This window comes from Onthophagus taurus, chromosome 8, assembly GCF_036711975.1.
Source record: "Onthophagus taurus isolate NC chromosome 8, IU_Otau_3.0, whole genome shotgun sequence".
Taxonomy (NCBI): Eukaryota; Metazoa; Arthropoda; class Insecta; order Coleoptera; family Scarabaeidae; genus Onthophagus; species Onthophagus taurus.
Window position 1 is genome coordinate 16,199,895 of NC_091973.1, and position 26,760 is coordinate 16,226,654.

General features: G+C 34.8%; 4 protein-coding genes and 4 long non-coding RNA genes across 8 annotated transcripts; 4 read left to right on the plus strand and 4 right to left on the minus strand.

The window, feature by feature from the left end:
- Positions 1–4,098: 4,098 nt before the first annotated feature.
- Positions 4,099–5,061, minus strand: LOC111422544 (craniofacial development protein 2-like). Its single transcript, XM_023055744.2, has one exon. The coding sequence runs from the start codon at positions 5,059–5,061 to the stop codon at positions 4,099–4,101; it is 963 nt and encodes a 320-aa protein (XP_022911512.2).
- Positions 5,062–8,601: 3,540 nt separating this feature from the next.
- Positions 8,602–9,015, minus strand: LOC139431285 (protein lin-28 homolog A-like). Its single transcript, XM_071198930.1, has one exon. The coding sequence runs from the start codon at positions 9,013–9,015 to the stop codon at positions 8,602–8,604; it is 414 nt and encodes a 137-aa protein (XP_071055031.1).
- On the plus strand, positions 9,016–11,533 carry LOC139431174 (uncharacterized). The gene is made up of 4 exons (XR_011641483.1): positions 9,016–10,801; positions 10,866–11,085; positions 11,184–11,319; positions 11,378–11,533. It is a non-coding gene; the product is annotated as an uncharacterized lncRNA (long non-coding RNA).
- Positions 11,534–15,588: 4,055 nt separating this feature from the next.
- Positions 15,589–17,850, plus strand: LOC139431286 (uncharacterized). The gene has a single exon (XM_071198931.1). It carries the CDS (start codon positions 15,589–15,591, stop codon positions 17,848–17,850), a length of 2,262 nt encoding a protein of 753 aa, XP_071055032.1.
- A 464-nt stretch (positions 17,851–18,314) lies between these two features.
- LOC139431287 (uncharacterized) lies at positions 18,315–20,594 on the plus strand. The gene has a single exon (XM_071198932.1). The coding sequence runs from the start codon at positions 18,315–18,317 to the stop codon at positions 20,592–20,594; it is 2,280 nt and encodes a 759-aa protein (XP_071055033.1).
- Positions 20,595–22,041: 1,447 nt separating this feature from the next.
- On the minus strand, positions 22,042–22,567 carry LOC111426247 (uncharacterized). The gene is made up of 3 exons (XR_011641428.1): positions 22,527–22,567; positions 22,203–22,472; positions 22,042–22,121 (listed from the first exon to the last, which is right to left on the minus strand). It is a non-coding gene; the product is annotated as an uncharacterized lncRNA (long non-coding RNA).
- A 3,389-nt stretch (positions 22,568–25,956) lies between these two features.
- Positions 25,957–26,212, minus strand: LOC111418785 (uncharacterized). The gene is made up of 2 exons (XR_002706864.2): positions 26,118–26,212; positions 25,957–26,036 (listed from the first exon to the last, which is right to left on the minus strand). It is a non-coding gene; the product is annotated as an uncharacterized lncRNA (long non-coding RNA).
- A 17-nt stretch (positions 26,213–26,229) lies between these two features.
- LOC139431114 (uncharacterized) lies at positions 26,230–26,601 on the plus strand. The gene is made up of 2 exons (XR_011641418.1): positions 26,230–26,440; positions 26,522–26,601. It is a non-coding gene; the product is annotated as an uncharacterized lncRNA (long non-coding RNA).
- The last annotated feature ends 159 nt before the right edge of the window (positions 26,602–26,760 follow it).

Consider the following 26,760-nt stretch of genomic DNA (forward strand, 5'->3'; position numbering starts at 1 on the left):
GTATTAAATCTACCAAAATGAAATGCCTCAATTGGTCTCAACTTGCTACCAATTAATACCCTCGGTACACTCATAACGTATACCAAATTTGGTCTTTCTAACTTAATGTATAACTTAATGTACGAAGATATTCAATGTGCAATGCCGCGTTCCCCCACCTACGTATTATTTAGCTTATCTTCGCGCATTACCTTCAAGAGATCCAGTATCTCTTCCGCTTTTCGATTGTACATGTATTTACTGCTTTGTGCTTTTCGCTGGCCATTTTGACCACTCATCGCTTTTCTTTTCCTCCTCTATTGTTGTATTTTGTGGTAAGTAAAATAAACACTTTATTATATTTATTATTATATTTTATTTTATTATATTTATTATAATACTTTATATATTTTATCGAATCAGCACCAGTTTTTTTTGTTACCGCTTTGTCGGAAACAATTATTTTTTTTTATTTACTCATCATTATTGTTATTCTTTTTTGTTTTGTATATACTTAACTTTCAAGTATTATTTTTTTATTTTTATCATTAGAATTATTTTGTTGGTGTCAAAATTTCGTAGTTTTATTCAGAAACTTTTGCGGGTTGATGTAAATTTAGAAAATTACGTGGCGCTCATTGGCAATATCGTTATTTGGAAGAACTCATACCCCGCCGACTGTAGCACAGACGGCCATCAACGTCACGAATATTTTTCACGACCAGACACTAAAGAATTTTGTGGATAAAATTATAGTACATATTTAGTTTTGATAAAAAGCCACGTAACAATATAGTAAATAATTGCTGTAGTGAATGGTTGGTCGAGCGAATTAATGTAAACTCTTAAACTTGATTGTAACTACTTTATTCACAAATAAACACACTTATAACCTTAAGGTGCATTTAAACCAAACGAACAAAGAGCTAGAGCTAGAACAAGAGCATTCTTTCTTGATCTTTTAGTGTAAACGAAAGCGCGTTTTTAGCGTTTACACCAAAATATCAATGAGCAAAAATGACAATCAAGAATTAGAATTCTTGCACATAGATGTTTAGATTAGCCGAACGAATGCTCATTTGGCTAGAATACAAGAACGCTTTGAAGAGACCGCTCGGATGAGCGAGCACGTCCGAACATGCAAGAAGGCGTTGTTGCATGATTGTTCTCGCGCTCTAGTGCCGTGTACATCAAGCGATCGAACATTCCTAGAATATTCCCTAGAATCTTTGAGAACACAGACAGAACAACGAAAGAATGCTCTATCTGTTTACACTAAAAGAATATGATAGAGTGGGGATAGAATGAGCATTCGCTCGTCTGGTGTAAATCGGCCTTTACAGCTATCGTGCTCGGACTCGACTCTCCCCACGCTTGTCCGGTCACGTTCGCATCGTACGCTCCTTACGGCACACATGCGCGCGCCCTACATCTCCCTTTCTACAATTACTAAATTTATTATTTATTCTCTTCCAGACCTGGTGATGGTTTCTTTCTCTGTCTTTTCAACACTCTGTTGCACTTCCTCATTCAAAGCACTTTTAAAGTTTTCACATGCTCTGCTTTTGCGGTTACAACGCACTTCACCTTCCCGGCTTTCACGCACTTCCTCATTGTTTAGGACGACGACATCTCTCCTGTTTCTTCTGAAGTCCTGTCCATCGGTGTTGATCCAGTAAGACTTTGAGGTGGCGGCTTTCTTGTCCATTGTTCCGTACTGTTTATTATCTAAGATCTCTGATTTGGTTGGACTTCTTCCATTTCTTTAGCTCTATGTCTTCGGTCGTCATTCTTCTTTTGTTCTTCTCTCTCTCTTTCGAATCTTTGATACACGTAATCATGATCAGGTATATTCGGTATCAATGATTTTTCACTTGGGGGCAACGTATCACGCAAATTACGAGCAAAAACAATTGGGATGGCGATACACCGCATTTTACAATCATGTTGGCGTATTTCTGAATGCCAACAAACCCAATAATATTAATATGTCATCTATGTGCACTAGTACGCCATTTACACCTCCAAATAATCTGTTCATACATCTTTGATATATTTCGGGTGCTGATGATATCCCAAATGGCAGTCTTTTGTAGCAAAACCTACCAAATGGCGTTAAAAAAGTTGTATAAATTGTCGATTCTTTTGTTAGTGGGATTTGCTAAAAACTTGATGAACAATCTAGTTTTGTAAATATCTTACTGTCATTTAATTGTGCTAGTGTCTCCTCTACACTCGGAAGTAATACTCTTTCTCTTTTAACATACTTATTTAAGTCTGTATAAGATCCACATATCCTGATGCCTCCCGATTGTTTACATGTTACCACCATCGGCGCGCACCATTCTGTAGGTTCTTCGATCTCTTAGATCACATTCACTTGTACCATTTTTAGCAATTCCTCTCTTACCCTATCCAACAATTGCACTGGTACTCTTCTTGGAGTCGCGATAGTAAATGGTTTTGCATCTTTATTCAGTTTTATATCATAGTTCATGTCTTTTAATTTACCTATTCCTGAATAAATATCATTTGAGTATTTTGATTTAAATATCGCCTTTTTTCTTTTAGTACACCAGGTTTCTCTATGGTTTCTCCATAATGGGACTGAGTTCGTATGCTCTTGATATTAGTCCGTGTAAAGCCATACTTCCTTGTATATCTCCTTCATTCTCTTCCATTCTTGTCGGTTCCAAGCTACCCTGTGCCATGTTACTCCTCCACAACTCCTCTTAAACTCATTTTCCCAGCTGGCAGTTGGTCTTCCTTTTTTTCTCTTTTTGTCTATTGGGTACCAATCTAAGATTTTGTTGGTCCATCTCTCATCTTGTACTCTTATAATATGACCCGGCCAATTCCATTTTCGATCCAATACTATTCTTCCAATATCCTCGATGTTTGACTTTTCCCTTATCCATTCTTCTGTTTTTCTATCTTTCTTCGTAATGCCAATCATCCTTCTATGCATTGCTCTTGCTGTTACCCTAATCTTTTTAATTATTTTGTTTGTTAATATCCATGTCTCGCATCCATAAATCATGACAGAGAGGACACACATTTCCCAAAATTTTTTCTTTTTCTCCATTTCTATGTTTGATTTCCATATATTTTTGTATTTGTTAAACATTTGCCATCCCATTGCCATTCTCCGTGTTATTTCTTCTCCTGTGTTTTTAGTTGTAATCTTTTGTCCTAGATATACGAAATGCTCTACTTTGTCGATTTCCTTTCCAAAAAAATTATTTTATTTTTTTGTTCACAATTTATGTACATTGCTCTTGTCTTGCTCATATTTATCTCCTGACCAGTTTGCTTCCCTCTTCTCGATATTGTTTCCAGCATTTTCCTTACTTCCGTTTTGTTTTTTCCTATAAGTACTATGTCATCTGCAAACTTTAACCTGTTCAACCATTGCCCATTTATTCGTATTCCCAGGTCTTTCCATTCTTCTTCTACAAACATTGTTTCCAATACTGCATTGAATAGCTTTGCAGAAGTCACATCACCTTGCTTCAGTCCATTTCCTAGAGTTATCGTCCTTTTATTATTATTCATTTCGATGTTTAGTTTTGAGTTTTTGTATACATAGTTTAATATACGAATATACTGATCTTCCATACCAGACGTTTGTATGACCTGTAAGATTGTTTCTGTTCTTACATTGTCAAACGCTTTCTCAAAGTCTACAAATAATAAGAGCATTGGGAAGTCATAATCATTCGATTTTTTTATCAGTTGCTGCACGACTAAAATATTGTCTAACGTGGAGAAGTTCTTCTTGAATCCTGTTTGGTGTTCGATGGATGGTAGGTGTTGCTTTATTCTCCTTGTAATTATGGACATAAATATTTTATACATCACCGGGAGTAAACTTATTGGTCTGTAATTGTTGATATGTTCCCTATCGCCTTTTTTATATATTAAGGCAAGTTTAGCTACGAGCCAGCTATCAGGTATCTTTTTTTGTTTCAAACAGTTATTAAAAATTTCCTTCAATATTTTCACTATATGGTTTCCTCCTGCCTTTATTTCTTCATTTCTTATCTGATCTATACCTCCAATTTATCCTTCCTTCAGCTTTGATATTACATCACTTACTTCTTCTGTCATTATTTCGTATTATATCTGTTCATTCTCTCTCTCTTCAGCCTCCATCATGTCTGCTCCCGCATTCCATTCAATTCCTTCTTTTTCCGCCTTGTTGTATAGTTCCTTATAAAAGTCGCATATAATGTTTAATATTTTTGCATCTTCCCTTTTGCTCATACCGTTTTTATCTTTCATTACTATTATTTTGTTTTGTCCCACTGATTGTTGTCTCACACTTTTTCTTATACTTCCTCCAGTAGTAATTGCATCTTCTAATTCTAGTATTTTTTTGTTATACGACCATTCTTTCCATTTTTTCCTTATTAATTTTGTTATTTCTGTGTACTCAATCTTTTCTCTTCCTGATCTCTTTATTGTTTTTCTTTTATTTAATAGTTTACGTATATCGCATGGTAAATTTGACCTCTGTTTTTCTTTTTTTGTATCTTTTTGAATATCCTTTGTAACCTTTGTTATTGCCTTAGTTATTATATGTTTTTTGTTTTCTATGTTAGGGTTAGCTTGAATTTCCTCCAAACTTAATTCGCACTTTATTCGGTCTTCAAAGTTTTCTCTTTTTAATTCATCAGTAGATTTGTAACTTATCATTTTCTTTACGCACGGTATCTGTCGTTTCGTGCTTATCTGTACTGTCATCTTTATCGCTCTGTTTTCACTACCGATATCTATTTTCTGTTCAATTTCTACGTTTTGTATGATTTCTCTCTTGTCTACTATGAAAAAATCAATTTCGTTCCTTGTTTTTCCATCCGGGCTAATCCACGTCCATTTCTTATCATTAGCTTTATTATAAAATGTATTCATTATGTAAAATTTATTTCCCTCTACAAATTCCACCAACTTTTCTCCACTTTCATTTCTATTCCCACTGCCGAAATTACCAATACATGATTCGCCCTTTTTTTTATCAACTTTTGCATTAAAGTCTCCCATGACCATGGTATATTTACATTTATCATCATCAATTGCCATCAGTAGGTTTTCATAAAACTCGTCTCTTTCTTTCTCATATGCGGTAGAGGTTGGTGCATATACTTGTATGATTTGTATTCTCCCGGCTTTTTTATTTTCGAGGTTTAATATAATCTTCGCAACCCTGCGTGAATATGTTTTAAAGGAGGTAATATTATCTATACATCTTTTATTTATTAAATATCCGGTTCCACCTGTCTTTCCTAATCCATTATAGTAAAATATTGTTCCCTTTACATTTATACACCGCTCTCCTTTTCTTCTGACCTCACTCAATCCTATTATATGCCAATTTGTGTTTTTTAGTTCTTCTAGCAATTTCTCCAATTTCTCATCTTCTCTCAAAGTTCTACAGTTATAGGTCAATGTTTCAAGTATTTTTTATTATGATGTCGATTTATCTTTTGCATCTTTTCTCCTTTATTCTGTATATTCTGTGTGTTTAGCCAGGTTGTAGGGTAGTATGTTTCTATTTTCGATTTTCTTATTTTTGCCATGGTCGTTATATTTGAGTGTAGATTGGTATTATAATTTAATTGCTAGATATTGTCATTTTGTGTGTTTTTCGTTGCTGTCTCTGCTTTTGTGTTTTGCTTGTTTAAGTCCCCTGCATTGAACGAGTGCGACTTTGGTCTCATAAAGTAACTGTCAATTTGCTTCTGGAGGTCAGGTGTGCTTATTCCTCTACTCTCTGTTCTCTCGTTCATTTTTTTAATCTGTTGTCTCACTTTTTTCGTTTCTTCATTTTCATTACAGTTCATTTTTTTTTTTAATTATTACCCACCATTACCATGCCTTTAGTTTGGTGTTCTTCTTCTTCCTCTTCCTCCTCTGAGTTGTGTCTTTTCTTATGAAGTATCTTTTGGATGTCCTTCTCTTGTATTTCCCTTCCATTAACAATATGTTTATCATATTTTATGAATGCTCTTTCTTCGTTTTCTCTAATTTTTTCATTGCTGGGACTAGGTTCTTCTGTTTTAGTTGTATACCTTTCGGGAGATCTTCTGTTATTATAATACCACTTCTCGTTAAGTTTCTTCCATTCCTCATGATTTCCCAAGCTTTCCTTAAGGCAATAAGAGTTTTATCAGTATAGATCTAATTTTCCCATCTTCTTTTTTTCCTATTCTCGTTATTAGGTCCACCTCAAATAGTTGTGTTTGTACTTTTAATTATTTATTAATTATGTTCATCGCCATTTTTTCCAACTCATTGAGATTCCCCTCCTCTTCCGGTATTCCCATTATTATTACGTTTCTTCTTCTCCCCTCTCTTTCAATTGCTAATCGATTGTATTGTTCTTTTTTTTAGGTTCATAAGTCGTCACATCATCTTCTCGTTGTGCAATCTGTAATTTTTCTAGTGTACTGTTTTGAATAATCATGGTTATTGGATTTCTGCTTAATGCATCACAGTGTTTCATTCGAGCACCTGGTCGGTGTTGTATCACATAGTACATCGAGCAACTCTAGCACACAAATCTTTTTTGTTCATAGTGGCCGTAAACGCCGCCCAGTCTGTTATTATTTTAAACGGTATTCCAAGTAGGTAAACACGAAATTTCTTCAAAACCTCCACAATGGCCAAAACTTCCAATTCGTAACTGTGGTATTTTCTTTGTGCATCATTTGTTTTTCTGCTCCAATAATAGACAAGGTGCAGTTCACCATTTTCACAAAGGGGGCGTGATGGCTCAGCGTGTTAGCTCTCGGGTTAACACGCAGACGTCCCGGGTTCGAACCCCGGTGAATTCACGTTGAGTCGCCCCCCGTCCTTCGGAGGGGACGTTAAGCCGTCGGTCCCGGCAACCAGTCTAACATCTCTGGTTGTCGTTAGCACGCATGTGTGTGAGGCTCGACTTATAGGGACGAATGCGCGTGAGCGCCCTCTGACACCTCGGGGTCGGGGCGGCGGTAACTCGTCATTGGAAACGAGTAAGCGGTATCGTCACCTAACGAGATCTTCTCTACCATCTCGAGCCTCCAAGGGAGTATGCACAAGGGGCCCACTGGGGCCTAAGTGCGCGTAAAAATTACGCACCCCTCTCTCTACATACATACATACCATTTTCACCACTTCTCTGTAATAATATCGCCCCAAATCCGTCATGACTTGCATCAGCGTATAACTCTGTTTCATCATTATAATTAAAAATTCTTAGTACAGGTTTCGACACACAAAAGTCGTTTGAGTCTTTCAAGACGTACGCTCTGCAAGTCCAAAATGATACTGCTTGTTACCCTTTAAGAGATCCGATAAAGGTTTTGCTATCAACGCATAATTTTGGATATACTTCCTGAAGTAACCAGTCAGACCCAAAAAGCTTTGAACCCTTTTCACTGTATTTGGTTCTAGAAACTTCATTACAGCTTTAATTTTCTATTTTGTAGGTGTTATCATACCATTCTCAATTTCGTGCCCTAAATACTCCACCTTAGATTTCATAAATTGGCATTTTTCCCATATAAATTCCAAACCAAACTCTTCAACTGTTCTCAAAACTTTTTCAAGCTTTACAATAGCACTCTCTATAGTTACAGCCGGTATAATGATATCATCCATATACAGTAGTAGCGTTCCGTCTTGTATCAACTCTCTAAGTACGTTGTTTAAATAACGTTGGAAAACTGTTGGAGAAATAGACAATCCAAATGGTGTCTTCAGAAATTCAAAGTGTCCCCTTGGCGTCACGAAGGATGTATATTTGACACTATCCTCTGCTACAGGTACATGGAAAAATCCATTCCTAAGATCCAGGGTAGTAAATATTTTTGCTCCTGCTAGTTCATCAATTTGATCTTCCACCAATGGAAGAGTATAGCGATCCTTAATTATTTTCTTGTTTAATCTTCGGTAGTCAATGCATATTCTAGTGGCACCATCCTTTTTCTTTACTAGCACGATTGGACTAGCATAATTGGAACTACTAGGCCTAATTATTCCTTCTTTTAACCATTCGTCAATTTGGTTGTCAACTTCACTCTTTTCGGAATGAGAAAGTCTTCTTGGATGTTGATATACAGGAATATCGTCTTTCAAAATTATTTTAGTTTGTATACTATTAGTTACTTGATTAAATCCTCTTTTGGGATTATAGTCCTGAATCATACTTCCAATCTTGAATTTGCAGCTATTTGTACCAATGTCTAAATCACATCCACTGTTCATCAATAATATGTTGTTTACTTCAAAATCGATAATTTCCAATTCTTGATTCACTTCGAGACTCTTTACTTCAACACTATTGTGATTGATTGTCAACGTAACATTGTTCAAGATAGGCTTGCCAATAATTAAATCCATAGGTATGGAATCATCACTAACTACATGTACTTCAGTAATAAAATCACAATCGTCAACATGCATTCTTCCTTTAAATTTTCCAATAGTTTTTATAGTATTAGTTCCTATACCCTTAATTTGTACTGGATTCAAGTCCAACTGCGGTGAACCCATTCGAATATATTCGCTTGCTTTCAAAATATTTAAATCACGTCCGGTATCTACGAAACATTGAATCTCATGATCGTTCAAAATTAGTCATTTATATCCAGGCATTTCTGCATTTGTCTCTTGAACTACATAACTTCTTTTCGCCCGTCCTTGATCGTCTTCATTTCGTTTATTTTCAGCATTGCATTGATAAGCAATGTGTTCATATTTGTTACATTTGCAGCATTTACTGCCTTTTTCTTTGTCATTACAATTCTTAGATAGATGTCCCTTTCTTCCGCAATTAAAACATCTCACATCCTCTTGATTGTTTTGTCTCGTTTTCGCATTCCCGTTTGTTTTAAACGGTTTATCTTTATTTTCTCGCCTTTCCTTTTGTTGTTTGATTTTAATTTTTTCATACAACTTTAACATTTCTTTGAATGCTTTTAAAGATCTTGCTCCGTATAAAATAGATTTGTTCACTTCGTCATCAACTATTCCTTCTATTACATATCGCATTTTCAATAAATATTGAGTGACTGTTTCGTCTTTTCGTTCTATTCTTGCGGTGAGCATTTTATGAAGTGCGGCACCACTTAGACTTCGCTTGAACTCGTCTTTTAGTTTGTTTTTAAACGCATTCCACGTTGAAACCTTTATTTCAGCCTTCATATACAAACATCCCATGTCACTCCATCCCATCAACATAGCAGTATCTTCAAATTCTTCTATCCACTTCTCAATCGAACAACCATCACTTCCATCAAATGTACTAACCGTGTCTCCAACATCTTTAAAAGTCAACACAAATTTTAGATTCATCTTTGGGTGCTGATTGTGTGAGCAACCACTCGATTTACTTGCGTCGTCCGTTGAATTTCTACTTTCGTTATTAAGAACTGCATTAACACATGCATCGTGTTGTGGTAATGTTACAGGTTCATCGTCTTCTTCGTCATTTTCATCTGCTTCATGATGATTACATTGATCTTTTAAAAGTTCTAAAATCGAAAGCCCTGTGCACAGGAGGTTTACTAGTTCATCTTTATCATTCGCGTCGTTATTAAATTCAAACACTTAGACGCGGTATGCCAGCTGCGTCTAATTCGCCCAACGTAAGATTTTTCTTTCCAAACTCTATCTTTTCTTTCATCTTTTCAACGTTTTCAAATTTAAACCCCCTAAATTCTCTTAACTTCTTTCTATTACCTCTATCTCCGTCGTTTTCAAAAATAAATCTATAACAGGCTTTTATTGATTTTGTAGAAGCTTTTGAAATATTTTGTTCGATAGACGGTATGGTTCTTAAGCTCGTCATGTTTATCAAAATTAAATAAATATTAAGTCAATTAAATAATCGATAGCAAACGTCGAAAGAAATGAAGTAATAAAAAAAACAAGCGATTTATCTTTATATCCAACGTCTTGCGTCGCCGTCTAGCGGTTGCGTCGCGTCGTTCCTCGTGGTTTTCTTCGTATAGTCGTAATTGCACGTTCAGCCGTCGTGCGCTGGTCCAACTGCCTAAATGTCGCCACACCACCGTCTTTTCCTCTTCCGTCTTTTTTCTCTTCTTCACGTCTTCTCGTCTTCCGTCTTTTTCTCGTCTTCTCGTCTTCCGTTTTTATTCTCTTCTCATCTTAGCGGCTTTTGTTTTCACATTTGTCTTAACGTCTTCTTTTGGTTTTCCTTCGTCTTACTGTTTTTCTTCACATGTTGCGTTGTCCGTAATCGCGGTCGAGCCCCCAAGAATGTAGGATTTCGCTTGAATAAATCACCAAAACCCCCTTTATTTAGTTAATTTATTATTTCTATTAACATTTAAACTCATTTGATTAACTAATTTCAACACAACACGTCTTTACTGTTAGCTCGTCTTCTCACTTCTGCCATCTTCCCTCATCTCACATCTGCTTCGATCGATTGATCGACCCGACCCCTGATCGAGTACACTCGAAGGGTTTCGAGTCTTCCCGAATCTTTTCTACATATATAGTACTTAGTTTTTTAATAATTAGTAATTAATTTTTTTAGAAATTCTGCAATCCCGGCTTCAAATAGATTGTTCCTTATGTTAAGATTTTGATGTTGTTGGCTGTAGCTGACTTTTGCGGAATCAGCGAATCATCAGCTTCCGTGATTATAAAATTAGTTCAATAGCTATTGGCAATCTAAGGCCCAACTATTTAAAAATGCCAGGTAATGCTGATGAAGTTCGAAGAAATCAGGTGGAATTTTACGAAATTGCATGGTTTCCACAAGTAATTGGTGCCACTGACTGCACACATGTTCGAATTCAAGCACCAGGTGATGTTATAGACACGTTTTTTAGTTTTTGTAGAATGTGAAACACGTTTTATCTGAATTATAGGTGGCGAGAATGCAGAGTATTACAGGAACAGAAAAGGTTACTTTTCTTTCAATGTCCAAACTATTTCAGACGCAAAGTTGCGAATATTGGACATTGTAACTAGATGGCCCGAATCCATCCATGACCAAACCATTTTTAACAACAGCCGCATTAAAAATACATTTGAACAACAAGAGTTTCAAAACAGCGTTTTGCTTGGGGATAGCGGGTATCGAAATACGTTAGTATTGAATGTCATATCAACATGTATTTAATTTTCATAAGTTGATATAATGAATAATCGGTCCTGTTTCAAAAACTATTTGCTAACTCCACTAGATGCACCGAGAACGGAGGCGGAAAGACGGTATAATGAGTCTGAAATAAGGACTAGAAATGTAGTAAAACGTCAGTATGGGGTTTGGAAACGGCGGTTTTAAATTTTGAGATTAGAAATGGGAGTGGCAATAGATAGGTAAGCGCTAATATCCTATTCAGAAAGCATCATCGCTTACTAGGTTTTTCACTTTTAGGATACAAGCAATCATTATTGCAAGAGCCATTTTGCACAACATATACATCAATATGAATGACGTTTTACCACCTGAAGACGATATACCGTTTGAAGATATCCAGGATGATGTCCAACGAAACGCTGAGGACATGGCGGTAAATAATAGAAGATTAGAAATTATTAATTATTTTCAGAACTTATAAAAATAAATTGTATTATTATAAAAAATAAAATATAAGAAAAGAAACCGCAAATTTACAATAAATAAGTACATTATTATTATTTACATATCGTCCACAAGCATTTAAAAAATTAACTGTTTTTTTCTTTTCTTAACTTCTAAATCTCCACTTCTTTTTTTAATTGTATCACCTCCATCTCTGCTTTGTGCCTTTCCTTCTCATTTTCTACCATTAATGTTGTTAATTCTAATCTTTTTTTCAATAATTCGTTATAGGTGTCGTAGACAGCTTTGTTGGACACTACACCATATAAACAGATCAATTTTTTATAGATAGTTAGTTAGCATTTTGATTGTACCTTTACTTTTCCTTGTTGTTTGCAAAACATTTGCTTTGCGTTTCCTCACATTTTTAGGGTTCCATGTATTCTCTTCTATACGAATGTCCACTGGAGTAGCAATAGATGACATAGGTCCTCCCTCTGACTGTAAATCAGATTCCACATATACTTCTAATGGAATCCACGGAACTACCTATTGTTAAGAGAGTCTCGGACTGAGGCAGTGATCCATTGTCGTCACTTAACGCCAATGACGTCACTGCTGTAGAAGTATGTGCAGAATCTGAATCACACACAGAGGGTAAACCCTGTACACTTAATTGAATCAACCCTATAAGGTACACAAACATATTTAGAATGAAGTTACCTATAATTTTTTCCTCCCCTGGCGTCAAATTTTCTTGTTCTGGAGGTCCACCACCAGTACCAATTGCGGCTTGGCGTATTTTTGCCGTACAGTTTTTTTTAAACTGTCATATTTCATTCGTAATCCTCTTGCATCTTGAGGGACACCTGTGGTAGCCGTCATCTCCTTTGGTATTATTTCCCATATCTATTAAACATATAATAGAATAATAATGGTTTGTAGTGTTTGTTAATCTAAATCTTACCTCTTGTTTTTTTTTCCACGTACGAACATCACTATTTTTATTCTCGAGGAAATTTTTATGGTTATCTCTTCTGGCTTAAAATTTGCCCTCCGTATACGCTTTTCTGTCTGATTTCTGGTATTCATTTTTTCCATTAATGCGAAACACAACAACAATTGTCACTAACAAAACTGACAGGTTTAAGGGAATTAGGGTAAACGCACCAGTGTTTGACCTGATTTTTTAATGTCAGTGTTTGACCGAGCCATATTATTTTTCTTGTAGATCCCTCTGCCTTTGCATATAATGCTCAAAATATGATCAAATACACATCTGATTCATTTAAAGTTACTTACCCTACATATAAAATATAACATCATGAAGTAATATTTTTTAAAAATTAAAAAGGAAAACAGTATTTCGCATTTAGTGTTTGACCACTTTGATTACGTTACTTGACCAATAATATCTAGTCTTTGACCTTAAAACCGTCAATGTTTGACCGATTCTTAATATAATATTCATTTTCATTATTTTTTCATACTATTTTGTTCACAAAAAAATGTTTATATTTTTTGACTCTTTAAGAACATCTTTTAAAACAGGAGCAAAATGCTCTTGACTTAACTTTTCACCCAAATTTTGTGTTTTCCAACTGGGTTTTTGTAACAGGAAGTCAACCAGCAGTTTTTCTTCATGAGAATTTAAAAATGCTGGTCTGCCCATTTTCCTCTGCACTGGTGTTTTTCGTTTTTCTTTATAAATAAGATTTTACTTTGTAACGTTAAACATCTTGGCTGCTTTTTCATAAGATAAACCCCTACTTCTTACATCGAGAGTCTTTTGAAGATCTTCTTCACTATTTTTAAACTTAGGCTTCGCTGTCATATTGGCACTGAAAAAATGTTAACCTGATTCATATTTGCAAAATTTTCCATATAGATTTTCCATTTTTTGATAATTGACCACTATAAGAGTCAGCGTTTGACCAACCGTGCGTTTTATCCTTTCAATTTTACAGAATCATTACTGCTTAAGTGCGGTCAATTACTTTTATTGTTATAAAAAGGGTTTAAAAAATAGAAAAGAATCAAACATTTACACTTATATTTATATTACGCTTGAATATTTATAAAATTTAAAATCGGTTAAAAAACTCAGTTTTGAGTGTTGTGTGTCCTATAAATGACCAAAAGAGGAACCAGTGTACCAACTGATTGTATCTCACTTAAACTATAAAAGTTTTGGTCAAATACTAAACAACTTAAACGGGAAGATATAAGTTTTAAAAACAGGTATTACACATTTTTCCATTTTATTAATCAAATATAAATTCCTGTGAGATTAAAAACAACCAGTTCGTCTAGTATTTGACCGTTTGGTCAAACACTAATTTTTAATTTAATTTAGAACTACCAGTCATTGACCGACTTTATTTCAACAAATAATTAAGTAAAGCGGTATTTTTTTAATATAACCAATAGAAAACATTATTAGATCACTGGCAAACAAAAAAAGAAACATCATACATGCAAAAACGGCTGAATAGTACTACCCTGTTTGCGCGAATTTCTAAACATAAAAATTACGCTTTTTAGCACGATGCGAATAGGCCGGCAGTTAGCGCGAAATTAAACAACAAAAACTTAAGAACGGTATGGTTGTGGACTTTTTGTGTACTAGGGGGTGAAGAGGAGACTGGTGGCTATTTATGGATATATTTATATTTTTTAGATATTCCTTGGATCCTTATTTTTCACATTTTTTTTACAAAAACGGTCAAACACTGACCAACGGTCGATTCCTGACGTTTTACCCTACCCACGAATTACCGACGGACAAAGGAGATAGAAACCTGTAGTACCCCTTTTACACGTCGTCACCAACAGTCATTACAACATTCCCCCAGATTCTTACTTTAACTATTAGATAGCCTATCCATTAGTTAAATCGAAATGGTAAAAGTCGCTTCGCAGTTAACTAATAGATAAACGTTATCCGCTAGTTAGACTAACGACCAGTTTAACTAGAGGTGGTAAAAGTGGGCCTAAAAGACTAAAATAAATAGATTAAAATATTCAAAGATTTCTTAAAATACTTAATTTAACATTTTGATAATATCTAGTTAGTTTAAAATTCCTGTTATGGAATTTCAATGTGTAAAATGGTCTTAATCTAACAAATAATTTTAAAAGATATTCTAACGGAATCTGTGTACATACAAATAAATGATCAATATCCCGCAAATTTTCTAAAAACAATTTACTAATGCCCCATTTACATAACAATATTGAGTAGGTATCATAAAATGATTCTTCCAATTTAAAAATATAGTTCAAAAATGTATTATTGTGCCAATTAAGTGCACAGTTAAGCCTTAACAGGTACCCAGTTAAGCTCCCAAACAGATTATCTGTAGAGAACGATTTAAAATGAATAAATAAATTGTTTGTCTCTAAATTGTGCACACTTAACATCTTTTTACTTAAATATCCACATACATACGTAAATCCATTTTGTGTTGGTAGATCTTAGGCCCTGTAATCTGTGTCAATCCGATTACCGTCTGTTGTAATTTGTATCTTGTTTATACACATTTTTGCATTTTTTATTTTGTATTTAAATTAGTTTTTCGATTTGTCAAGAATCATAGCAATAAGAAGTTTTTGTTTTGTTTTCGTTGTTGTTGACAACAAGCGCGTCACTATCAATAAGATTTTTGTAAGAGCGTCGTTTGAGTCGTGTTGTACCTTCGTTATAATTAATAAATAATTCGTTACAACAAAAGCCAGCAAATCGTTATTCGTTACGAAGAAGTGTTAACCAGCGCTATAACATACGTTATATTATTCAACATGGTCCTTCGAGCCGGATTAAATTAATTATCGTCGTTTTTGAGATTATCATCAGTCGTGGTTGCCAAGCAACACAAACAGGAAAAATTTGGTGAGCTGGAATTCAAAGGAAATTCGGAAGAACGTCGGGACACGTTATCCACGGGCCGGAAGCATCCCCCTTTAAGTTTGAGCGTGTCGTAAGCATATAATCCTTTTTTTCCATTTCCTTTTCCCTTGCTTAAATTTGAATCAATTGCGTTGCGTTCATTTTACGTATTATCATGTCGGAAATAGAAACTTTAATAAAAAAACGTGGCATTGTCAAAGGCAAGCTAACAAATTTTTCAAAATTTATTACTAAATCGAAATTAGATGATAAGGGTAGTCTCGATCAGACGTGGGTTTTTGAGTTGGAACAACGGTACGATCGTGCACTTAATTTAATTAGTGATTTCGAAATCATTCAGGAGAACATTGATTTAGTAAGCGCCGACGGGGAGGTGCAAGCGTTAGAACGAGAAAATTTTGAGGCGGCTTTTTACGCAAGCACTGCGGAAGCCAAACGTATATTAACAAATAGCAAAAATTCTCGCAATTCTTCTCTCACTGTCAGTCCTGCTCCGGAGCAATGCGTAAAGTTACCGGTAATTGATTTACCTAAATTTAATGGAAATAGCGAATCATGGCTGGAATTTCACGATATTTTCGAGTCATTGATTCATAATAATCATGCCGTGAATGACGTTCAAAAATTCCATTATTTGTTATCAACTTTAACGGGTGAAGCTCGACAAGTAATTGCGAGTTTAGAAATTACCAATACAAACTATGATGTTGCGTGGGATTTAGTTTGCAGTCGATATAACAACCCTCGAATACTAGTGCAAAATCACATTAAGGCACTTTTTAAAATTGAAAGAATTACTTCCGTTAACTCGAATGTAATACGCACTTTAATTGATAACATTCGCAAACATTTACGTGCATTAAACACATTAAAGGAACCCACCGATAAATGGGACACATTAATTGTATATTTAGTTTCCACTAAATTGGATTTCGAATCAAACCGTGAATGGGAACATCAAAAAATACAGATTGATAAACCCACATTAGACGATTTATTGGATTGCTTAAAAGGTAGAGCTGATTTATTAGAATCACTTGAAGATAAAGGGGCGTCTAAATCATTAGTTAAACATCAGTCAGCTACTAAAGCTAGATCATTTGTAGTTTCAAGGCAGATAGATGCAATAAAATGTGTTTTGTGCAAGGCCGAACATAATCTTCAACATTGCCCTGAATTTCTTCAACTTAACATACAAAAACGTATAGAGCAAGTAAAAAAATTGAAACTTTGTATGAATTGTCTTCGATTGGGTCACTTTATTAATCAATGTAGGTCGGGTCTATGTAAACAATGTAAATCTAAACACCACACCCTTCTGCATATCACATATAATCGTTCAGATTCGCAACAATCACCAACAACACAATTACAAACTCTCACATCTAGTTCATTAACAACTGTACAAACATTATTATCAACTGTCACTTTACATGCATTTGATCGGCGAAATAAAAAACACACATTCCGTGCACTACTAGATCCAGGTAGTCAAAGTAGCTTCATAACGACAGATCTTCGCGAAAGGTTGCATCTCCCTGAAACAAAAACAAATATCAGCGTTACGGGAATAACTCAATCTAAATCTACAATTTCTAGTTCATGTTTGCTAAAAATACATTCGCATTGTACTAATTTTTCACTTCAAGTTACGTGTCTTGTCCTTCCAGTAATTACTAGTAATTTGCCTCAGTTCGCTATCGATGTTAATTCGTTAAAGATTCCTGCTCACCTACGCTTAGCTGATCCTGAGTTTTATAACCCAAATAGTATTGATATGTTGCTAGGCGCAGATTACTTTTGGGAATTGTTGTGCATAGGTCAAATCAAATTAGATGATGGACCGGTTATACAAAATACAAGGTTCGGGTGGATTGTTTCGGGCCCGGTTCAAACAAGCGCTGTGCCTTCTATCCAGTGCAATTTAGTTCAAAGCGCACAGTCATCAAAACTTCACGAACAACTCACGCGTTTTTGGGAAGTTGAGTCGGTGAACGTACCCATTTCGCTATCGAAATCTGACGCGTTCTGTGAGAAACATTTTCAAGAAACGACCTCGCGAACGGATGACGGCCGATTCATAGTTACAATTCCAATCGATGGAGAACTTCATCAATTGGGCGAGTCGTACCGCAATGCCAAAACACGCTTACTAAGTATGGAGCGTAAATTCAAGCGATTACCAGAATTCGGTAATAAATATCGCGAATTCATGCGAGAATACTCTGAATTAGGCCATATGCGTAGGGTAGTATCGCCGCAGGAATCAGATAAAAATAATTACTATATACCCCACCATGGTGTTATAAACGAAAAAAGCGCAACCACAAAGTTACGAGTAGTGTTTGATGCGTCGTGCCCTACATCCACCGGTTATTCTTTTAACGATCTGCAGGTTGTGGGTCCTACTATCTAACCAGATCTATTTAGCGCTCTAGTCCGGTACAGACAATATAGCATAGTTGTAGTATCAGATATTCAAAAAATGTATCGTGCATGCCTCGTTAACACGGAACAATTAAGGTTCCAACGTATTCTATGGCGCGATTCCGAAAATCTTCCAATAGAGGTTTACGAGTTAACCACTATTACCTACGGTACAGCATCAGCAAGTTACCTAGCAACTCGCTGTTTAAAGCAGTTAGGTTTAGAAAGCTCCGATCCAGTGATTGCTAACGTTATTAAGAATCATTTTTACGTAGACGACCTTCTTACGGGAGCGGATTCAGTTGAGAAAGTTATGTACATTATTGACGTGTATCAGATAGTAGAGCGGAAGATATAATAGACATGGGACGTAGGGAAAATACGCGTACGTTAGGTCTGATGTGGGATCCTCAGAAAGATGTCTTTAAATTTAACATTAGCAAAAACACAACTATGACACGGGTTACCAAACGATCTATTCTTTCTGAGATAGCTCAAATCTTCGATCCGTTAGGGTTATTGAGTCCTGTTATCATAAGGGCCAAAATTATCCTTCAACACATTTGGCAGGAGGGATTGGATTGGGATGTTTCACTTCCAAATCAAATTTACACACGTTGGTGTGAATTTCGTGACATGTTAGTTCTATTAAATTCCATTGAAATTCCACGTCATATTTCGTTAAAAAATGCGAATGAATTTGAACTACATGGATTTTCAGACGCATCAATTAAAGCATACGGAGCTTGTGTTTACTTACGAGCTACTAATTCTTATAATGATTGTTCGGTTCAATTAGTATGCGCAAAATCCAGAGTGGCTCCAATAAAACCTACTACAGTTCCGCGATTAGAACTGCTTGGTGCTTTGTTACTTACCGATCTTGTTAATAAAGTTAGAACAGCTTTAAATCTAGAAATTAAAAGAGTAGTGTACTGGACGGACTCTAGTGTTCTGATAGGATGGCTAGGAACTGATCCTAGTAAATTACATACATTCGTAGGAAATCGCATTGCGCGAATTCTTGACTTATCGAGAGCGTCTGATTGGCGCTACGTTTCAACCGAGCACAACCCCGCAGACCCCGTTTCACGCGGTATAGACTCGGGAGCCCTCGCGGATTTAACAATATATTGGTGTGGTCCTGTATGGTTAAAGCAAGATGAGTCGTTATGGCCACGTAGAACGTTTCGTTCTGAAAGTTTACCGGAAATAAAGGTTAACGTTCTAAAAGCTACTATAATTGAAGAATGCGTTATTCCGTTCACACGCTTTTCTACCCTATCTCGGCTACAACGTGTAATAGCATATTGTCTGCGGTTCGTTAATAATTGTTCAAATAAATCTGATAAACGAACGGGTTCTTTAAAATGTTCGGAATTGAATGAAGCGCAAATTTACCTAATCAAATGTAGTCAACGAGACTCATTTCAGGATGAAATCAATCATTTGAGTGGCAAGGGCAGTTTGCCGCAGAAAAACGAACTAACTAAATTAAACGTATTTCTTGATCACACTGGTATTATGCGCGTAGGCGGTCGATTACGCAATTCGTCTTATAACGTTGATAAAAAGCACCCGATGCTACTTCATAGTAAACACGTGTTAACGCGGTTGATCTTCGAACACGAACACGTACAACTTCTTCATGCAGGTCCGCAACATTTACTAGCTTCAATACGGGATCGGTATTGGCCGATTGGGGGGAGAAATCTTGCCAAAAAGGTAATCTTTAATTGCATGCGTTGTTTTCGAGTAAAACCGCGGGTGTCGCAGCCTATTATGGGCGATTTACCATCGCAACGTGTTACTCCAGCACCTCCGTTCAGTACCACCGGCGTCGATTACGCTGGCCCGTTTCTTTTGAAAGATCGGAAAGGTCGCGGTTCTAAAACTTCAAAATGCTATATTTGTCTATTTGTATGCTTTATAACACGTGCTATACACCTTGAATTGGTGTCGGATTTGACTTCTGAATGTTTTATTGCAGCACTGCGGCGTTTTGTTGGTCGCCGTGGAAAGCCGTCTCAGATTTTTTCGGATAACGGTACCAATTTCGTCGGCGCGAATCGCGAGCTTCACGAGTTAGGAACGTTCCTACAAGGTTCCAATCAATTAACCGATGTGATTGAGAATGAGTCGATTAATTGGTCATTCATTCCCCCTAATTCGCCTCATTTCGGCGGTTTATGGGAGGCAGGCGTTAAAGCAACCAAATATCATTTAAAGCGGGTCGTTGGCAATGTAATACTTACCTTTGAACAATTTTATACGCTGTTGATTCAAATTGAAGCTATCCTAAATTCTCGCCCTTTGTCACCCTTGTCCACGGATCCCAATGATTTAACACCCTTAACTCCTGCGCATTTCTTAATTGGGAGAACGCTTTCGGCCCCACCAGATCCAAGCCTGGATCACGTCAAGTTAAATCGGCTGTCCCACTATCAATATACGCAACGAATTCAGCAAGACTTTTGGAAGCGTTGGTCAAAGGAATACATTTCGGAACTCCAACGCCGTTCCAAGTGGTCAACTAAAACAGAGAATCTTAAAATTGATGAATTGGTTGTAGTAAAGGATGACAACTTACCAACATTGAAGTGGTTATATGGTCGCGTTATCGCTCTACACCCTGGTTCCGATGGTATTGCAAGAGTTGCTACCATACGCACCACCAACGGGATTATCAAGCGACCAACCAATAAACTTTGCCCGCTTCCAATGACAAATTAGTACTAATTTTGATATTATTTACTTTTTTTGTTATTGTTACCTTAGGTGATTGTCTATTAGATATAGACAATCAAATAATTTGTTATAATATGTTTTCTTTAGCGCTCCCCCCTCCCATATGCTCACTAATTTTTTTTTGAAAGGCAGTCCTTTCAAGGCGGGGGGCATGTTGTAATTTGTATCTTGTTTATACACATTTTTGCATTTTTTATTTTGTATTTAAATTAGTTTTTCGATTTGTCAAGAATCATAGCAATAAGAAGTTTTTGTTTTGTTTTCGTTGTTGTTGACAACAAGCGCGTCACTATCAATAAGATTTTTGTAAGAGCGTCGTTTGAGTCGTGTTGTACCTTCGTTATAATTAATAAATAATTCGTTACAACAAAAGCCAGCAAATCGTTATTCGTTACGAAGAAGTGTTAACCAGCGCTATAACATACGTTATATTATTCAACACCGTCATATGGTAAAACTTCTGCAGTTTCTACAAACGTGTTAATGTCAGTCATATTGATGTCTTTAATTTTAATAAGAAATGTTGCAAATCATCTGAGCAATTCTCATTACCAGTGTGAAAATATTTTTAACAAAATAATTTACGGAATGCTCTCTCAAATTGTATTGGTGTTGGATTGACACAATTGCCGCCTTGCGTCCGATTTCTTCAAACTCCATAATTTTTGTATTCCTTGAATAGTTACCAGCCAAGAATTTAAAAATTTTATGGAGTTCGTTACATCATTACTAGTAGAATTGACAATTTTTATGTATCTAATAAAATTCTTCATTTTGTTTTTAAAAAGTCTTCTTCTTCTCCTTTATATGTTTTACAATTTAAAATATCAAACAATTTATTGAATTTTTCAATTACTTCAATGGTCCCAATGCATTCGTTCGAAATTACATCAGATAATTAAAGATACATAAAGCTCCAAACCACTTGCGACAGTGTTGCTAATAACTTGGGCGGCAAGCTTTACTTTCATTTTCTGAAAGTTTGTTAGATTTATATGTGATTATCTTAACTTGGGCGCTAATCTATTTCTTTGTAATGAATCCCTTTTGCAGAAATTTTCCAGAAAGAAACTCCAGAAAGTTTTTTTCCCATCAAAAACAAAATGGTGTTTTAATAAATTACTTCTTGTTGCTTTCAAGAGGTGTGGGGTGTCAAGAATAAACGGTATTTCTTGCCCATTTAATAAAATATACGGTTTTTCTGGTGTTATTTTGAAATAGTTATGCACTTGAATAAAATTGCTTCCCATATCAGTCACAATACATCTTGCTTGTAGGCCTACACTCACAAAGAGATTATTATCTACGTTATCTGAAACAGAGCGTTTATCAGGTACAAATCAGACTAGTTTATTGTTAACATCTATATTAATTTTCAATTGTAGCCTCCAGGTTCATCATGGTGAGTATTAATAGGATAAAAAAGAATAAGTCCACGATGATTATTTATTATTTTTTTCTAATTTCGGTACAACAATGTTTCGCTTTTTCTAAAAGCGTCTTCAGGTACGACTAGAATAATGGAAGATAATTATTACTAGTTGACGGGTTTTTTGTTGGCGATATAAAATTAAAGTTATAAAAAGTTCTTACCGTCGAAAACTAAGAATGATGAACACGTGAAAAAATGATCATGTGGAAAAATTTCTCTTACAAAAAACTACGACGGACCGATGATTAAAAATATAATTTTGGATTAAAGATTTAAGTGAAATTTTTGAAAACGGCGTGGGTTTACCATGTCAGGTTAAACTCCAACGTCGGGTGATAGGTTAAAAAAGTTTTTGAAATGCTGAAGGCAGGCGTAAAAAACTGTAAAAGCTGAAGGCGTGTTATAAAAAAGGGGAATTTATCATTAAAAATCTAAAAGAAAAGGGTATTAATATTATTGAAAGCGTATTATAACGTTAAGTTTACCGAAAAACTTGAGTCGTGTGCACATATCGACTGGTTACAACGGACTGAGGTCAGTTAAAAGAGGAAGTAATATGACAACTTAAGAAAATGAAAAATTGGTATCAGGATGTGACAAATCAAATGCAAGAGCGGTGAGTTTGAAATTATATGAAAGGTGTAAAATATCTATTATAATTGTTGAAATCAGTAATTTCATTCAAAATATGTTCAGGGTTTTTAGTGTGGTATGATTTTATATAGTACTCCTCAAATAGGTCCATTTTTCTGGATTTATTAAGATGTTTTAGAAGTTTAATTTTGGATATATCAGTTTTATGTTTATGTTCTTTTAAATGTTTATAAAAAGTAGAATTTTCTTTATTTAAGTGTTCCTTGAATCTAGTATTGATATTCCTTCCAGTTTGTCCTATATAAAAAGAATCGCAATCGTTACAGTTAAGTTTGTAAATCTCACTTTTAAGTTTATCATCGAATATGTGTTTATTATTAGTTAATAATTGGCCCAATTTAGCATTAGCACGGTATACCGGTGTGACATTAAACTTATTGAAAATATCGGAAAATTGTTTTTGGATTAAAGGGTGGAAAGGTATGGAGACAAAAACGCCGGGGTTGGAAAAGTGGGGATATATGAGATTATTAATTCTAGTTTGATGAATGCATTATCAAAGCCCAGCTTGATGATAGTATTAATTTCCTTGTTAAAACTAGCACGTGAAAGTGGGTAATTTAAAATTCTATCAAAAAAGAAACGAAAGGATGCGTATTTATGTTGAAATGATGTAAATGAATTTTTTTGAATTAAGGTATTGGTAGTAGTAGGTTTTCTATATACAGTAAAGCTCCGCTAATTCGAACACCCCCAAATCCGAATTCCCTTGTAATCCGAACAAAATTAGAAAACGTGAAATTTGCATTATGTCCCTTGCAATCCAAATTGCTAGAAGATTCGCTAATCGGAATTAACGGTCTTTTTGTGTGGCCGTTTAAACAAGTTGAAACACGTTTAGTTTTATAATTTATAGTTACTTGTTTACGTTATACCAATCCAATTGTACTCCACTTATCCAACCTATGGATCAAAATGCAATTCGTTTAACGAAAGTGTATTACCGGAAAAGTCTCTTAGAACATGTTCTATCTATAGAGGAAGACGATATTTCCAAAGCACTGAAGAATATTTCTATTAAGGATGCTGTGTTCATGCTTGTCAATGCTTGGGACAAACTATCGGCTAATTTAATAGCAATTAAAAGTAAAACATGAGAATGCTATTAAAAGCTTCAGTACATGTATTCAATGGGCGGAGGAGAATGCAGTCGATTTAAACACCGTAACAACCCTTAGAATTCTACGGCAACGCGCCATGAAATTTAAACAAGACTGCATGCGACAAACAAAGTTGTTTGATTTTTTTAAATAAACTGTATAAAACATGTATTGCATATATTATCTAGTACAATAAATCTATAAATAAGTATTTATAAGACTTTTTTTGATAATATTTAAATATGACTTCAATAATCCGCATGCTTCCATAATCTGAATTGAGCTGGTTTTAATTGATTCGGATTAGCGAAGCTTTACTGTATGTCGAATAGGATTTTGTTCTCGGAGGTGCACTTTGTTATAGTAAGATCAAGCAAATAGATGAACATTTTTCTACTTCGTAAGTAAATTGAAGATTATTAATATTGTTAAAAATGTTATTAAGGGCTATAATGTGGGATTTTTTACCGTTGTATATCAGAAGGATATCATCAACGTATCTTTTATAAAAGATAATATTTTTAGTAAAAAATTCATATTTCTCCTAGAACAGAATCCCTTCGAAGTGGTTAACAAAAATATCAGCAATTATCCCCGAAATGGGTGAACCCATGGGGAGGCCATCCTTCATCTGGTAAAATTTGTTATCAAAAATGAAAAAATTCTGATTGCATACCAATTCTAACAAGGAAATGAAGTTATATATGTCTTGGTATTGAACACTGTCATATTTGCACATGTTATTACAAAGGTGGGCTTCGATTATTTTTAATGAATCTTTTATAGGAATATTAGAATATAAGTTTTTAATATCGAAAGAGATGAGGATGGAGTTATTATTGATTTGGATATCTTGAAGAGAATTAATTAATTGTTTTGAGTCTTTAACACTATATTTTATATCACTATTAAAATTGTAGTATAGAAATTTTTGAAACTGTTTGGCAATCTTCTCTGAAGGAGTATTAACATTACTAATAATAGGTCGAATGCTATGGTCTTCTTTGTGAAGTTTAATTAAACATTTGAGAACAGGTGGGAGGGGATTTATTTGAATGAGTGAGTAAGTATTAAAGTTAAATTTAACAAGAGTATCTTTGCTAGAATTAATAAGTTTTTTGAGAAGGTTATTGTAAGATTGAGTTGGGTTTTTGTTAATTAATGTAATATTATTTTGTTGAAAGAAAGAGAATGTTTTTTGAAGATATGAATTTTTATTAAGGATAACTAGACCGGCGTTTTTGTCTCCAAGTGTCACCACAAGATCATTATCAATGATCTTCTGTTTTATGTTAGTGATCTCCCTGCGGTCACAACCCGTGTGAGTGTTGTTGTCTTTAATGATGTTTTTAATATTGTTAAGCATAAATTTGTGAATTTCAGGTTTGAATTGGAGCTGTGACTCCAGGGAGATCGCGAGTTCAATTTTATTAAGTTTTTGTGGGAAGGAAAATTTGTGGCCATAATTAAAGATTTTATATTCGGTTTTAGAAAAAGTTGAGTCTGAAAGATTAGTCACCCTAGGTGCAAAGGAGGTGTTATTTAAGTCATTTAATGGTACCTTAAAAGAGGAGCACTCTATATCTATTTTTTTGATATGAAAAAATGAATTGTTATGGTGGTTAAAGTTATTAGCATTTGCATTTGGCTTGTCACTTACATTATTGATATTATTATAATTAGAGGTTCTTCGGTCCATCTGTTTTCTCTGGTTAATTAAATTTTTCTCGAGTCTTGCAAGTCTTTTCTGTTTGGTTTCTTTATTGCGAATTGTAGAGTTGTATACTTCATCTTGAAATTTGGAAATGATGTTTTCATGTTCCACGAAGTGTAATTTATGTTGTAATAATCGATGTATAAATTTGAGAATTTTGTTTTGATGTGATTGTTCTTTGTAGTGTTCTCGTAGGCGTTTCTTCATAAGCTTTTTTTCCAATTCGAATTGTATATGTTTGAAGTTTTTAGAAATTTTAACTTTGAAAGACGTCGGGGTGATCTGTTTATTAATAGCTTGATGTAGGAAGCTTATATGATCTTTTGTTTTTTCACGTTTTATCATCATTCTTCTTAGTTGTAGGAGGATAACTCCGCGTTTTGTAAATTGGCAATTGTAGCCTCCAGGTTCATCATGGTGAGTATTAATAGGATAAAAAAGAATAAGTCCACGATGATTATTTATTATTTTTTTCTAATTTCGGTACAACAATGTTTCGCTTTTTCTAAAAGCGTCTTCAGGTACGACTAGAATAATAGAAGATAATTATTACTAGTTGACGGGTTTTTTGTTGGTGATATAAAATTAAAATTATAAAAAGTTCTTACCGTCAAAAACTAAGAATGATGAACACGTGAAAAAATGATCATGTGGAAAAATTTCTCTTACAAAAAACTACGACGGACCGATGATTAAAAATATAATATTGGATTATTTTTTACGCCTGCCTTCAGCATTTCAAAAACTTTTTTAACCTATCACCCGACGTTGGAGTTTTTAACCTGACATGGTAAACCCCGTTTTCAAAAATTTCACTTAAATCTTTAATCCAAAATTATATTTTTAATCATCGGTCCGTCGTAGTTTTTTGTAAGAGAAATTTTTCCACATGATCATTTTTTCACGTGTTCATCATTCTTAGTTTTTGACGGTAAGAACTTTTTATAATTTTAATTTTATATCACCAACAAAAAACCCGTCAACTAGTAATAATTATCTTCCATTATTCTAGTCGTACCTGAAGACGCTTTTAGAAAAAGCGAAACATTGTTGTACCGAAATTAGAAAAAAATAATAAATAATCATCGTGGACTTATTCTTTTTTATCCTATATATATTAATGTTTAAATATCTTGTAGAAGCAGGACCATCTATAGAGCGATGAATGGAATCTGGTGATTCACATGAACGGTTATCAAGTAAATTCAAATATACTTTTATTTACTTTATCATTATGACAATTCATTATTT